At 52.4% G+C, this 13,552-nt stretch overlaps 4 protein-coding genes across 4 annotated transcripts; 2 read left to right on the top strand and 2 right to left on the bottom strand.

The window, feature by feature from the left end:
* Nucleotides 1–1,051: 1,051 nt before the first annotated feature.
* On the top strand, nt 1,052–3,309 carry RLI1 (Translation initiation factor RLI1; the record flags this gene model as incomplete). Its single annotated transcript, XM_066131622.1, has 5 exons — nt 1,052–1,071; nt 1,143–1,167; nt 1,252–1,666; nt 1,721–3,065; nt 3,117–3,309. 5 exons carry the CDS (start codon nt 1,052–1,054, stop codon nt 3,307–3,309), a joined length of 1,998 nt encoding a protein of 665 aa, XP_065987602.1.
* A 643-nt stretch (nt 3,310–3,952) lies between these two features.
* Nucleotides 3,953–6,622, bottom strand: prp40 (Pre-mRNA-processing protein prp40; the record flags this gene model as incomplete). Its single annotated transcript, XM_014690497.1, has 5 exons — nt 3,953–4,081; nt 4,148–5,008; nt 5,072–5,188; nt 5,252–6,430; nt 6,488–6,622. 5 exons carry the CDS (start codon nt 6,620–6,622, stop codon nt 3,953–3,955), a joined length of 2,421 nt encoding a protein of 806 aa, XP_014545983.1.
* A 409-nt stretch (nt 6,623–7,031) lies between these two features.
* On the top strand, nt 7,032–8,886 carry G6M90_00g103660 (uncharacterized protein; the record flags this gene model as incomplete). The annotated part of the gene is made up of 2 exons (XM_014690498.1): nt 7,032–7,233; nt 7,289–8,886. 2 exons carry the CDS (start codon nt 7,032–7,034, stop codon nt 8,884–8,886), a joined length of 1,800 nt encoding a protein of 599 aa, XP_014545984.1.
* A 250-nt stretch (nt 8,887–9,136) lies between these two features.
* On the bottom strand, nt 9,137–11,950 carry G6M90_00g103650 (uncharacterized protein; the record flags this gene model as incomplete). Its single annotated transcript, XM_014690499.1, has 5 exons — nt 9,137–9,708; nt 9,763–10,301; nt 10,353–11,077; nt 11,129–11,851; nt 11,915–11,950. The coding sequence occupies 5 exons, from the start codon at nt 11,948–11,950 to the stop codon at nt 9,137–9,139; spliced, it is 2,595 nt and encodes an 864-aa protein (XP_014545985.1).
* Nucleotides 11,951–13,552: the final 1,602 nt, after the last annotated feature.

Below are 13,552 nucleotides of genomic sequence, written 5' to 3'. Positions count from 1 at the left end.
GTAACTCGCTAGCTGCGAACCAGACGGCGTGTCGCCAGCAGAGTTCCGACTGATTGACTAGTTGAGATGATGATCGGCGGCGGCACTTGGGGGCATTCGACGGCCATCCCCTGCTGAGGGTCCAGACTAAAGGGACGGCGTGCTGTTTTGTGCTACGTGAAAACATTGATGAAGCGAATCTTACCAAGCATCAAACAAGCAAGCGAGGGCACATTGAGAGGGATTTCATTTTGTGCATTTGGGTATATTTCCACTGTTGTAGATGTTGGGCAACTTAGACTACTGTATAGAGATTTTTAGACCGGGTCAGCCTCGACCCGACAAAGGAGAGGCCTGTCAACCATACATACATGTCAATACCACACAAGACCATCGGCTTCCCTGCGTGCTCTTTCTCATTGTAACCATTTTCTGGGCTTTGTGCTCGAAATTCTTGAAACTTGGTTTTGGAAAATTTTTGGACTGAACATTGAAAGGGGATGCAAAACAATGAGCACTGGACTTGGTGGTGCAAGTACCTACCTACCCTTGATGGCCCCTGGTTTGCCTCGAGTATTCTGGCACCAATCTACTCTGCCGAGAAACCTATGCATTAACTTTTGCCATCTTCCAATCATGACTCCCCAACATGCCACTTGACCCCGCCATATACCATGTGTTCTTCTTTGCTGCTGATGCCCTGCCCCGCCAAAGCTCGACGATTCACAAGGCGAGAAAAATTGATGACCACACACTCTCAAACAAGCTGGCATTGTGTGTGTGCACTACCAAGAAACTACGCCACCTGAATATTTTTGACTCCATTTTATCTCCAGTCCAATTTTAGTCCTCCCATTTCTTTCTCCCACAACATATTGGTCCAAGAGCACCGCGTGCCTGGCTACTCTGCACGCGAGCGGCCTTTTCTCATTCCAAATCAGCTTCATTCGCCTGCTCTGGCTCCACCAATTTTCTGGCCGCTGTTTTGTGTGCCCCTCCAAACTTTTCATTTACCCTAGACTTTTCTCACCATCAAGCCCGTCAAAGCCGTGACCCTCACGCCGCTTTCGCCATGTCTGACAAGCTGACGCGGTATGCAAACACCCCAACGGCCATATTTTGCAAAGCTCAGTTGAGACCCGAGGCTAACCATGACCTGACAGTATCGCCATTGTCAACAGTGACAAGGTTAGTTCGAACCCGTCAAAGATTTCCCGCAGTCTCCCCCGCCTCTTCGTGCCCCGCCGTGCCGACTGACCGCCCCTCACTCAGTGTCGCCCTCGCAAGTGCCGTCAAGAGTGCAAAAAGTCTTGCCCTGTTGTTCGCAGTGGCAAGCTTTGTATCGAAGTCACTCCCGAGTCTCGTCTCGCATTCATCTCCGAGAGTCTCTGTATCGGTTGCGGTATCTGCCCGAAAAAGTGCCCCTTCGATGCCATCACCATCATCAACCTGCCCACGAACCTCGAGAACCAGGTCACCCATCGATATGGCCCCAACAGCTTCAAACTCCACCGGCTTCCTATGCCGCGACCTGGCCAGGTTCTTGGTCTCGTGGGAACCAACGGTATTGGCAAAAGCACTGCGTTGAAGATTCTCAGCGGCAAGTTGAAGCCAAATTTGGGCCGATTCGATAACCCCCCTGACTGGGAGGATGTCATCAAGCACTTTCGTGGTTCTGAACTGCAGAGTAAGTTCAAGGCGGCCAGGCCAATGATGGCTACGTTGATCTAACAAACCCCAGACTACTTTACCAAGCTGCTGGAAGACGACCTCAAGGCCGTTGTCAAGCCTCAGTATGTCGATCAGATCCCCAAGGCTGTCCGCGGCCCGGAGAAGAGCGTCAAGGCTCTCATTTCAAGCCGCTCCTCCCTCGGCAACATGGAAGAAGTGACCGAAATCCTTGAGCTTAACCACATCATGGATCGTGACATCACTCTCCTGTCTGGTGGTGAGCTGCAGCGATTCGCCATTGGTACCGTCTGTGTGCAAAAGGCCGACGTCTACATGTTCGACGAGCCCTCCTCGTATCTCGATGTCAAGCAGCGTCTGAGCGCTGCCCAGATCATTCGATCTCTGCTCCGAGACGATGACTATGTCATTGTCGTCGAACACGACTTGTCTGTTCTCGACTACTTGTCCGATTACATTTGCGTGCTCTACGGCCAGCCCGCAGTCTACGGTGTCGTTACCCTGCCTCACTCGGTCCGAGAAGGCATCAACATCTTCTTGGACGGCCACATTCCCACCGAAAACTTGCGCTTCCGTGACGAGTCCCTCACCTTCCGTCTTGCCGAGAGCGCCGACGACTTCGTCATTGACAAGTCCCGTGCGTTCCAATACCCCAAGATAGAGAAGCACCTCGGCAACTTCAGACTGAACATTGACGCTGGCGAGTTCACTGATTCCGAGATTATCGTCATGATGGGGGAGAACGGCACGGGCAAGACTACCTTTTGTCGCCTCCTAGCCGGAGCGCTCAAGCCCGACAGCAAGGCCTCTGTCCCCGATATGCGCATCAGCATGAAGCCCCAGACCATCACTCCAAAGTTTGACGGCACCGTCCGCCAGCTCTTCTTCAAGAAGATCAAGCAGGCCTTCCTGAACCCTCAGTTCCAGACCGATGTCGTCAAGCCCCTCAAGCTCGATGACTTCATCGACCAGGAAGTCAAGAACCTGTCCGGTGGTGAATTGCAGCGTGTCGCCATCGTCCTGTCGCTCGGCATGCCCGCAGACATCTACCTCATCGACGAGCCCTCCGCCTACCTCGACTCCGAGCAGCGCATCATTGCCTCGCGCGTCATCAAGCGCTTCATCATGCACTCCAAAAAGACCGCCTTCATCGTCGAGCACGATTTCATCATGGCTACGTACCTTGCTGATCGCGTCATCGTCTTTGACGGCAAGCCCGGAATCGACGCCCACGCCAACCGTCCCGAGTCCCTCCTCACCGGCTGCAACACCTTCCTGAAAAACCTCGACGTGACGTTCCGCCGCGACCCCACCAACTACCGCCCTCGCATCAACAAGCTCGGATCGCAGCTGGACCAGGAACAGAAACTCGGCGGCAATTTCGTACGTCTTTCCATGTTAACCCCCCCTTGTTCATGCCTGCAGAATAGTGCACTAACGTTCCGTAGTTCTTCCTGGAGGAAACCCCCGACAAGAGCTCCTGAAAAGGGCAACAAGAACGAGCAGTTTTTCCACCAAGCATTCCCCGGCGTTAAAGGCGTTCAAAAGACAGCTTCCTCTACGGAGCGCAGCGGCGGGCACGGTCTAGATGTGGCGCTGCTAGAGAGCAGCGCCAGCGAGGACGACGAACCAGACGAGTAACCACGGCGACGGCAGTCTATCCCCTGTTGTCTGGTCCTGCGGATTGAATGGCCTGTACATGTTTTTATTTCAAGAGTGGATTTGTTATTTGCTTGTATTGTGTTTTTTTTTGTCTTGTCCTCGAGTATTTCCCGACAGAGTGCAACCGTTGCTGCATATGTAGAGACTACGCACAAAGTGGGGGGGGGGGGAGGTAGGGGACGAACAAATCAGGCCATGGTGATTTTCGCAGATTGAGGGACAATGGAGCAAGCAGGATGGCTGTCGTCCGACTTCCTAGCCTCGCGGGAAGCACATCTGGATCCCATACTTTCTGACTTCAATTTGAATAAAAAACCAGTAAATCTGTCTCAACACATGGCTCGTGTCGCAGGTGACAATGTGTATTGCTGCACAGCACTTGGATCCATTGATAAATATGCCTTTTTTTTTTAGAAAAAAAACTATTACTACTCAACTACGGCCATAACAAGGAAAGCCGACGCTTTCTGTACAGCAAGCTGATACATCTTGCAAGATGGCCTATACATAGAGGAGACTCAAGGAAATTGGGCAGAGAGTGAAGCTGATATCCATCTGGGCTAGAAGTGCTAGTAAGTAAGGAGATCAATATAGATTAAGGGGATATGAAGAAACCGCGGGCTTATTCTTCAATTTCACCCTCCTCACTACCGCTTCTGATAACCTCCTTGGCAGGAGCCGGTGGAGTCTTGGGACGAGGGTGCGCTTCACGGGCCGGGGATCGTTCGCGTGATCGGTCTCTCTTGAGTCTCTGCAAGGGATGTTAGTCGAATACCATGAAAGGATTTGCGCCGTGGCTGTAGGAAGCCGTCCATACCTTTGAGTCTCTCGAGTCTCTTCGCGACGTGTCGTCATCGTCATCTTGTCGCCGACGTCGTGAACCTGATGGTCGCTCATCTCCATAGGGGAGTTCATCATACGAACCTCGATCAATGCGACGGCGGTACAGCCGCTCCCGCTCATCCTCCCTGTCCCTTCGCTCACGATCGTAGTGGCTGTCGTCATCACGTCGTGAACGGGGCGGCCGGTCAAGATCACGATCACGGTCTCGGTCTCGGTCTCGTTCCCTTTCCCGGTCGCGGCCAGAGTCACGGTCGCGATCCCGTTCACGATCACGTTCACGATCACGTTCACCATGACGATCTCTGTCACGCTCCCGCTCCCGTTCTCGTCGCGGGGGCGGAGACAATCGGCCGCCCCGGTCGCTGGCCAAAAGATTTTCTGCCATGGTTGACTTGCGATGGTTTCGTTCTCTTTCTGCGATGGCTTTCCGCCGATCGGCTTCATACGGGTCCTGCTCGGGGCTACGACTGCGCCTTACAGGACGGGTACCACGTTGAGATCTCTCACCTCTAGACCGGTCTCTTTCACGACGGGAAGTCTCGCGCTCAGTAGAGACACGGTTTCCTCGTCTGTGGCGACGATCGGCGTCATCCTCTTCCCTTTCTCGAAGTCGCCTCATGTGCTTATCAAAAGCGCCTCTTCGGAGGTCTTCGGAATTGACGGCCTGGAACTCTTCTGATTTCAGTAGTCGAGGTCGTACCTTTTCAAATGTGTCACCCGGCACAATGGGTGGATCAAGACGCTTCAAAAGTGCTCGTAGATCTTCAACGGCGCGCCGTTGTTGCCGATCAGATTGTTTGTCATCGTCCCGCTTGGCAACGCGTTTTTCGCGGAGCTATAACCCATGTTAGCTTGAAGTTGGGCGGCAGCGGGTGGAAATGCTCAATGGGAGACTGACCCGTTCAAAAATCAGTTGCAAGATGTCATTGTCAATGTTAGCAGTGCGTCGATCATCCTTCATAATAGACAGGAACTCTTGGAGATCGCTCGTTGGAGTAAGCTCAAACCGTTTATCCTAGAGAGGTCGTTAGTTCGTACCTATGCAATGACGTGTCCCGGCCCATGTGGCAATACTTACTTCAAGAACATCTAGAACTTCATTTCTGGGTCCGCGAAGGGATCGCTCTTCTTCCTCGACAACATCCCAGAAAAGATCCTGCGGCGTAGAACCATCATGGCCCAGCATATTCGTATATCGCTCGTCTCGCTCCAGTTTCTGATGAATGTTGCTCCATTTGACCCCGGGTTTGATTATACCGTCTTGTCGAAGCTCGGCGAGAAGTGACTTGAATGCATCTCGAGCTTTGCGCTCCCTTCGGTACTTCATCTTCTTCTCGTGCTGCTTTTTCTCGTTTAAAGCACGCTCAAGAGATTTGATGTGGTCCTGGAAGGTGATTAATGTATCATATTTGGCGAGAGCCTGGTATTTTTCGTCGTTTCGGAACGCCGCAGAGATGATATCTTGAGCCTCACTCCACCGAGTGTAGGCCTTGATGTTGAGCTTTGGAAGGAGATCTTTGAGCGCCTCAAGAGCATTCTGGTGGTCTTTTGTCTCTTTCTCCTTGTGAGCCTTCTTCAGCCCCACAACATATTCCTCAAACAGTTGTCTGCGTTCCTCTTCATTGTTTGTCGAGCGGAAGATCGTCTCACCCTCGATCATGGGCCGAGCTGTCTTCCAGCGAGTGTAGTGAACGATCTCGGGGTGTCGCTTAAGCATGGTCTCGAAGTCGGCGCGAAGTTTGGCCATGCGTTCCTCCGCGCGCTCCTTATCCTGAACAATCATATCCTGGCAGTATTTGTCGAATGCATCCCGTCGGCCTTTTGGGTCTCGGATTGATCGGTACTGCGGATCTTTAATGATGGCTCGTATAGCATCGCTCCAGGTCCAGTCTGGTTGTACGCCGCTGCGCTTCAGCAATTTCATGAAGGCAGCCTCTGCCTCTTCCGGGGACGCGTACTCGGGTTCGTCACTGGCGGCAGGAATGAAGGCCGGCGCCTTGGAATCGTTACCGTAGCCTCCTTGGCGCGAATCAGGACCGGAGTATTCACGGTGATCTCGGCTTTCGCGGGGATGGTCGTAGCCGCCGTGGGAGTGACCTCCGTTCTGAGCATAGGCTGGCTGACCACCACCTTGTCCAAGCGCATTTCTATAGGCATCAGGCATCTCCCACGAGCTTTGCTTTGTTTCGGTATTGTACCAATATTTTCGGCCGCCTTCTGCCGTGTATTCCTTCCATGGTTGACTTGAGAGAGCACGCTGCGCGGCAACTGTGGTTAGCATTAATACGCAAGACAGCATAATGATACAACATACCTCTGCAGGCGTCATAAGATCCTCAGGCTTAGTCCACTGAGTCACCTTGGTTGCACCATTGTAGTAATAGGCCCGGCCGTCAGGAGTGTGATGCTCCTGCCAGGCCGAGGCAGCTTGAGCACTGTACCCGTTCATTGCGCCGCTGTCGCCACAATACTAATCATCCAGAAAGTATATATAACCAGTGCAAATACAATGAATATTCAGTCGCGAATGCCAGCACGGTGTCGACGGATGTTATTGACAGGGCCTCGGGCGAAAGAGAACTTTGTCGTCGAGGTTGATGATGGAACAAGAGGGAAAAGGTTGGTGGTGATTGCAGTTTCTGACGCACGAGCCAATGGGAAAGGCTGCTATGCAACTAAGCGGGGCCACGTTTAATCCGCCAAACGTCACGGCCAACATCAAGTGAGATCCCACATGCAGCCTTCAAATGTTGTCCAGGAGACGGGTTCTGCTGGATAGTCAAAAATGGCACTTGCGATATAAAGACCGCGCAACATGAATGCTTGGCCGATTGCAAACCTATTCTCATTCTGACAGTATGGCTGACCCTGGCGAGAGCCTTGACAAGGCCACCATTGCCAACGACGCTCCCACTGCTGTTGGGGACTTCCTTGAGCAGTCGTATCTCACATACGTGGTGCCGTCACGGACAAACATCAATCTAGACGATGCATTCAAAGATGCCGGCTCCGGGAAGCCAATTCTCGAATCAATAGAGCCACGGGAATCGCTCTTTTTCGGTAACGAAAGCTCACTTCGCTCCCTGTCAAGTTCGCTCACCAACGTCCCGACTAGATGAAACGGTTGACGTGCTTCTCATTCTCAAGATGCCATGGTCGGAAGAGAATGAACTGCAGGCACAGATCAGACGGCTCGTCATCTCGCTTGAAGGCCAGATTGTTAATAACGTCCCAGCAGACCGGAGCTCACAACCGGTGTCTGAACCGATATTCAAAGGACGCGTTCCAGACGTCACTGACCCCTTTATTATCGTAGACGAAGAGAAGGAGGATTCCGAAGACGGCGCCTCTCAGAGCGTCTACGCCATGTGGAAACTGCCCGTGTTCTTAAGCCGGCCTAGAATACGGCTACAACGTCCAACAGTCGTCTTCACCGCATCCGCGAGCGTCAAGCCCGACGCCAGAGGCGAGGCCAGCACCCGCGGCACGGGATATCTCCAAAGCGGCATGCCATCCAGCTTCAACCTTCTCGAATCCTTCTCCTCCGACCCGGCCCTCAACGGCATCAAACCGCGCCTATCCGCCCTCCGTGTATCCAGAGTCGCCCCCGTCAGCAGACGGCAAGACCAGGTCGCGCACCTACGCGCGCAACCACACCTCAGAATACCAGTACATCCCGCGATCCACGCCCGGGTACGATTCTCTCGCCCAAACACGGCGCAGTCGACTTCTGCGCTCATCGCCATGCTCGAAGTCGACTTCACGCCCCACGCGGAATGCGAGGTCCTCCTCGACGACATCAACCTCGCCACCAACGACGGCACGGTGCAGAGCCTCAACGACGACGAGCTAATGAAGCTCCCCATCCGCTGCGTGTCCCACGACCACGTCACGTTCCTGTACCACATCAAACCGCACCAGGCGGACAACGCGCCCAGGAACTTTACAGGATCGCTCGACATTTCCGTCACCGCCACCGCCCAAGTCGTCCCCGGCGTCTGCACCCCCAAGCTGTCCATGGCCTGGAACGCCGCCCTCGACTTCACCATCCCCGTGAACCCCAGCTTCAACAACATGGCTGACTCATCCGGCATCCAAAGGGCCCACAAGCCCTCGCAGCTGTCCATCGGCAGCAACGCGACCGTCACGCCGCTAAAGTCCCCATCCGTCACCCGCCCCGACGCCCTGCCCGGCCTCGAAGCCTCCGCCCGCGCGGAAGCCGCAGTCCCCGATCTCGGCATCACCGTGTCCTTCACCGGCCCTTCGCAGCCAGTCCACCCCGGGGACGTGTTTTCGTGGACAGTGTACGTTGTGAACCGGTCGTCTGACAAGACGAGCCGCCCGCCGCGGAAACTCGCTCTTGTTGCGGTGCCGAGGCGTCGCCGCAACGATACCCGACCTGCTCGTCCGCCGTCGACGGCGACTCGGCGGAGGGGCGAAAAGGAAATCGCCGACGCCGTGGTGGACGTCAACATTCTTCATGCTCTGCAGAAGAATTCTGCCATGGATGCAACCGACGTGATTTGCCTCAGTGCCGATACGCGCGTGGGACCCCTGGCCCCTGGGGCATGCCACGTCGTCGAGCTGCAGTTCTTGGCCCTGCGCGAGGGCATTGTGGGTGTCGAGGCAGTGAGGGTGGTGGACTTGGGGTCTCAGGAGCACGTTGATATACGGGAGTTGCCTACCACGATAGTAGAACCCGCTGCTGCATGAATAGGAATGTAAAATACTACAGTACTCATGATTGTATACGTCCTTGTTCTGCTAACTTCATATATGCTATGTAAAGTGCAGTTAAAATGATCAATAGCCATGTAATATAAACCGTTTTTCTTCAATAACTCCAATGATGCAATGCTTCATGCCTGGTCCTTCTTATTCTCATCCCTCCCGTCATTTCTAAATGTGTACCCGATTGTGTGCCCCCCTATGCAACGCCTTAAAATGCTTGTTATAAACCTCGTCAAATGTCATCAAAGTCATCGTCCCAACCCAATTTCTCATAAATCGACACCGTCCTCTGCTGGTCAGATTCCTTCATAGGCACTGGACTTTGAATCAAATCTAGTCTTGATACATTCTTCCTGACTGGTGTTGCCATGACATCGTTAGACGGTTTAGTCAAAGATCGAAATCCTATGGTATCTCCGGCTGAGCCTTGAGGCCTAGGGGACTCATCCACCATGGCTGTGTTTCTGCTAAACAATGGAGATGACGGTGGAATCGCTAGCCCGTCGCTGGCCATGCGTCTAATAAAACTGGCCTGCAGCGAGGGCCGAGCTGGTGTTCCACCAACAAGGTCCATACCAGGCGAGACGCTATCCGCAAAAGCGTCTCTGTGACCATGCCTGTGTCCTGTGGACGGAACCAAATGGTCAACGCTCGAGGGAGGTATGACTTCCTCCATGCTTTCCAGAGAGACGTCAACGAACGACTCTTGTTTCATTGCGAGGACGTCTCTAAAGCGATTGTTTGCTGGCGTTGCCTTAACTTGAATCGAAGAAGCCAACGTGCTCCTAGGCATCCTCTTTGTTTCTACTTGGAGGTCAGTTTCCATGGATTTCGACAAAGGTAGGATCGGGAACTAACTCTTTGCAGACAGACTAGTTATGGCGCGGTGTTGGTCTGCTTCTGCCATAGCCTTGCCAACAACCTCACGATTCGGTTTCCTCAGGGCAGAAATTGCATCCTTCAGTTCTGCTTCCACCAATGCCTTCCTACTTGCTTTGATTTCTTCAAGGTTACTTGTGCTGTTACTCCGTGGTAGTGAAGGCTGTCTTGATCTGCCCATCAGAGAGTCTCCTCTGGGTAGATCTTTCAAGGACAAGGGCTCGCTTCCCTCGCGCTTTATTCCCGATACAGATGTTGACGTTGCAGATCTTAATAGTGCAATCGTGTTGCTAGGACCTCTGGAAACGCTGCGCCGATGTAGCTGCTCCGTTGATAGAGCCCGTTGCAGCGTTCTCCTAGAATTAAGCGGAGCTGATCGCTTTGTGGCAGCCCCTGGCTTTTGCTCCTTTTTGCTAGAGGATCGCTTCAGTGCTTTGGATTTGACGGGAGACACAATAACCGGACCGCCGAGTTTGCGATTGATCGCATCGCATCGCTCTGGCAATCGGGCGGAAAAGCTAGGGAATGCTTAGCATCTACCTCCTCAATGAGAACAAAAGACTACTTACAAGGGTACAATTACATCCACACAAAAGTCCCTCAATGGCTCCGACGAGGCTTTCTGCTGAATCTGGCCCTCGGGCGAAGTATGTGTAACTTGAGAGTCTGCCAACAAGAGGTGCTCATCAAAAGCAGTGGACTGCCAAATGGTAAGTCGGTCCGCGTGTACATCTAACAAGACGGGTAAGTTATGCTTGTTCCGCTTCTTAGGCGGGGGTGCCATATTCTGCTCTTGTCGAGAGTCTGCTCCTGGCAAGGTGGGTAGGTTCAAAACCGCAGCTTCATCCGCAGCTTTCAACGGTTCCAAGGCAAGAATCTCCAGAATCAGAATCATTTGAAGCTGAGTCTCCCTGGTCCGAAGCATTGAAACATGCGACTTGAGTTGTGTTGTCGAGATTGATGCTTCTTCCTCGTTAGTTTGCGGCTTGTTCGCATTCCACCACTTGTGGATGCTTTCGTCTTCCATGGGATATAATGAATCCTTTCCAAGCTTCATTTTTCTAAGCTTGCGCTTCTTCTTACGGCCTTCGTCTGAAGTCTCGATCAAAGTCTGCATTTTGGCAATGATCTCTGGAATGGTTTCGCGATACTTTTTGTCTATTTGCATCGTCGTAAGGATCAGGCTCTTCAAAAAGTCGATCAAGTCTACCATGTTCAGGTTGGACTCAAGATCCAGATGGAATGCGGATCGCGCTCTTGAAAGAGGTCCTTTGGCAAAATACGCCAACGAGCCCTAAAATCCGTCAGTAACTGAACCGTAGCGGAGGTCGGGAGGTAAGCATACCATAGATCTGTACAATGCTTCAAAATATTGCGTGCGAATGTTGTCAAATATTTCCTCTGCGGTTTGTTGTGACGAAGCTGGCGGCGCGTCGTCAACAGAATGGCCCGTCATTGAAGCATCCTGTACGTTCACTAAGTTCTGAGCATTGTTTTGTTCGTCGGATTTGATCTCCGGGGATGGCAGTTGAGATGCCCGGATGTCTACCTCCACTTCGTCGCCTTTTTCGTCGCTTCCATGCTCTTGCTGCACCGCCTGAGGCTTTGATTTCTTCCTTACGAGGCTTTGAATAGCCTCAATGGCAGCTCTCTTCTTCTTATGCTCCTTGTGCAAGTGGGGTGTCGTCAATGGCGCGTCATCTTCCCTATCGTGTCTGTGCTGCCTGGCAGGAGCCAGACGTTGGTGGCATAGTGCTGTTGCCCGCCTTGCCAGTTCTCCAAGGTCGACCCATGAACCCAGCTTGCACATGACGTATAGACCATTTGGTTGTCTCTCGAGGGCATATATTGTGCGTTTTGGCTCGTTTCTTGCAATTACAATGCTCGCTGAAGACGCTAGGCGGCTTTCAAGATCTAGAATCTTGATATGAGACTCCACGAAACGGGTCCGTGGTAATTCATTATCGAGGGCGGAAAAATCGAGACTGGCGAGAGGCAAGTACTCTCGGGGAAGTAGCATCAATGGTAACAAGACTCGGGGTTGGATATGCAGATTTGGCGGATGCGGCTATGTACGCTCGTTAGCAAGGTCCAGTGAAGACAGAGTTTAGATGTCGCGAGGCTCTCCAACCTTGACTGTAATGGAAGGCTTGAGGAGGTGGTCCATTGCCGCCGCATCTGCCCGTCTATTTGTACCTCCATCTGGCGAACTGAGGCGCCGGCGGTTCAAGCTCCCGTCAGAGCTGGGTGTCAATATTCCAGACCGTGGACGCGACGCGTCTGCGTCGAGCACAGCAGGAGAGGACATAAATGACTAGGTATACTCATTCGTCAAAGGACATGGTAAAGAAAAAAGAGTCTTATCTATAAAATGAGACGACAAATAAATACGCTCAGTGCACTAATGCTTGTACAAATAATTCTGTGTGGAATGGTAGTGTCTGGTTTGTACATATATTTGATCTAAGGTGCATGTGGACCAATTCGATGGCAGACGCGTCGAGGTACAAAGTACAAACGGTGACGTCGGGCTGGGCCAGTCATTGCAGTTAAAGTGGGGGTTGTTCGAATGTTGCAACTTGCCTCCCTGCAAAGCGAGGCAGCCTGTTATCACCACATGCTTTACCACAGCGACTGGACGATATTTTTGACTAAGATTTCCGTACAAGTTTCGTATGTCGTCTCGCCTTAGGTACACCCCTCAATTCATATGCATTAACGAATTCGCCAAAGAGACAACCAAAGAACACGACGCTACAGAACTGGAAACAACATGTGCGTATATTACTGAGGGGGCTGTTGGTGGTTTTCAGGGCCACGCGCGGGCACACAGACGACGAGGATTTTGAGAACGCCCTGCCTGCCGGTGGTGGTGGCAGTCATGCTGACCACGACCGCCAAGGTCAGCTGCCTGAGCCCTGGATCTGAAGAAAGGACGGTGAGCAAAGTACACACTCCTAATAGAGACAGGAACGCAACAGAGGGAGCACGGAGAGCCAGACCGAAGAGTGAAGTGGCCTCATGAACAGTGTGACTAAGATAATACAGGAGATGATAGAATCGAAGAGCTGAGTTGCAAGCACGATATCTTTGAAACTACCGAGTGGTCAGGGTGCTGCTTATATTGTCCTCGGCGTTTGGTGGTCAGCGTTTCGTGCAAAGCACCGCCAGAGCTGTCCAATCTCCAGAATTCGAGCCGACCTGGTCAGGTCAAAGCTCCAGATGTCCTATTCTCATAATACTTCCCCATCGCCTCGGGAAACCCTTCAGCTCTCTTGCAAACTTGGGCTTTCTCGGCACCCGCACGCCAATCCTCTGGTGCGTTGGGGCTGTGAACTTGAAAGTCCATGATCTCGATTCTGGAGCACTTTGGAAATTTATTGTAGAGGATTCTTTACATCTCGTCTTGACGGCATAGGGGAGTTGCTGCGTGTTCTGTTTGGTATATTGGTTTGATATTTCAAGATTTGTGTTTGTTGCCAAGCAGTCTTCAACGCTTTGCCTTGGTTACGAGCACTGTTCACCGCCACAAAAGATGACATTTATGCACTTTTCAAGACGAATACCCCTTCTTTCTTCTTTCCTGAGTCTTTGGCTTTTGCGAAAGTCAGGGTAGAAACGAGCTCGACAGCCACTGGTGGAATTTTACCATAGCCTCGCACAACGGCCACAACGGAGGAAGTACAGCTCCGGCCAGGTTCGGGACAAAGCCACAACGGACACCGCTCCCCTCGTGGCAGAAGCTTGACCAGAAAACATTCGGCTACCA

This window comes from Metarhizium brunneum, chromosome 6, assembly GCF_013426205.1.
Source record: "Metarhizium brunneum chromosome 6, complete sequence".
Lineage (NCBI taxonomy): Eukaryota > Fungi > Ascomycota > Sordariomycetes > Hypocreales > Clavicipitaceae > Metarhizium > Metarhizium brunneum.
The sequence above is the reverse complement of the archived record's forward strand: the minus strand, read 5'-3'. Positions and strand labels throughout refer to the sequence as shown.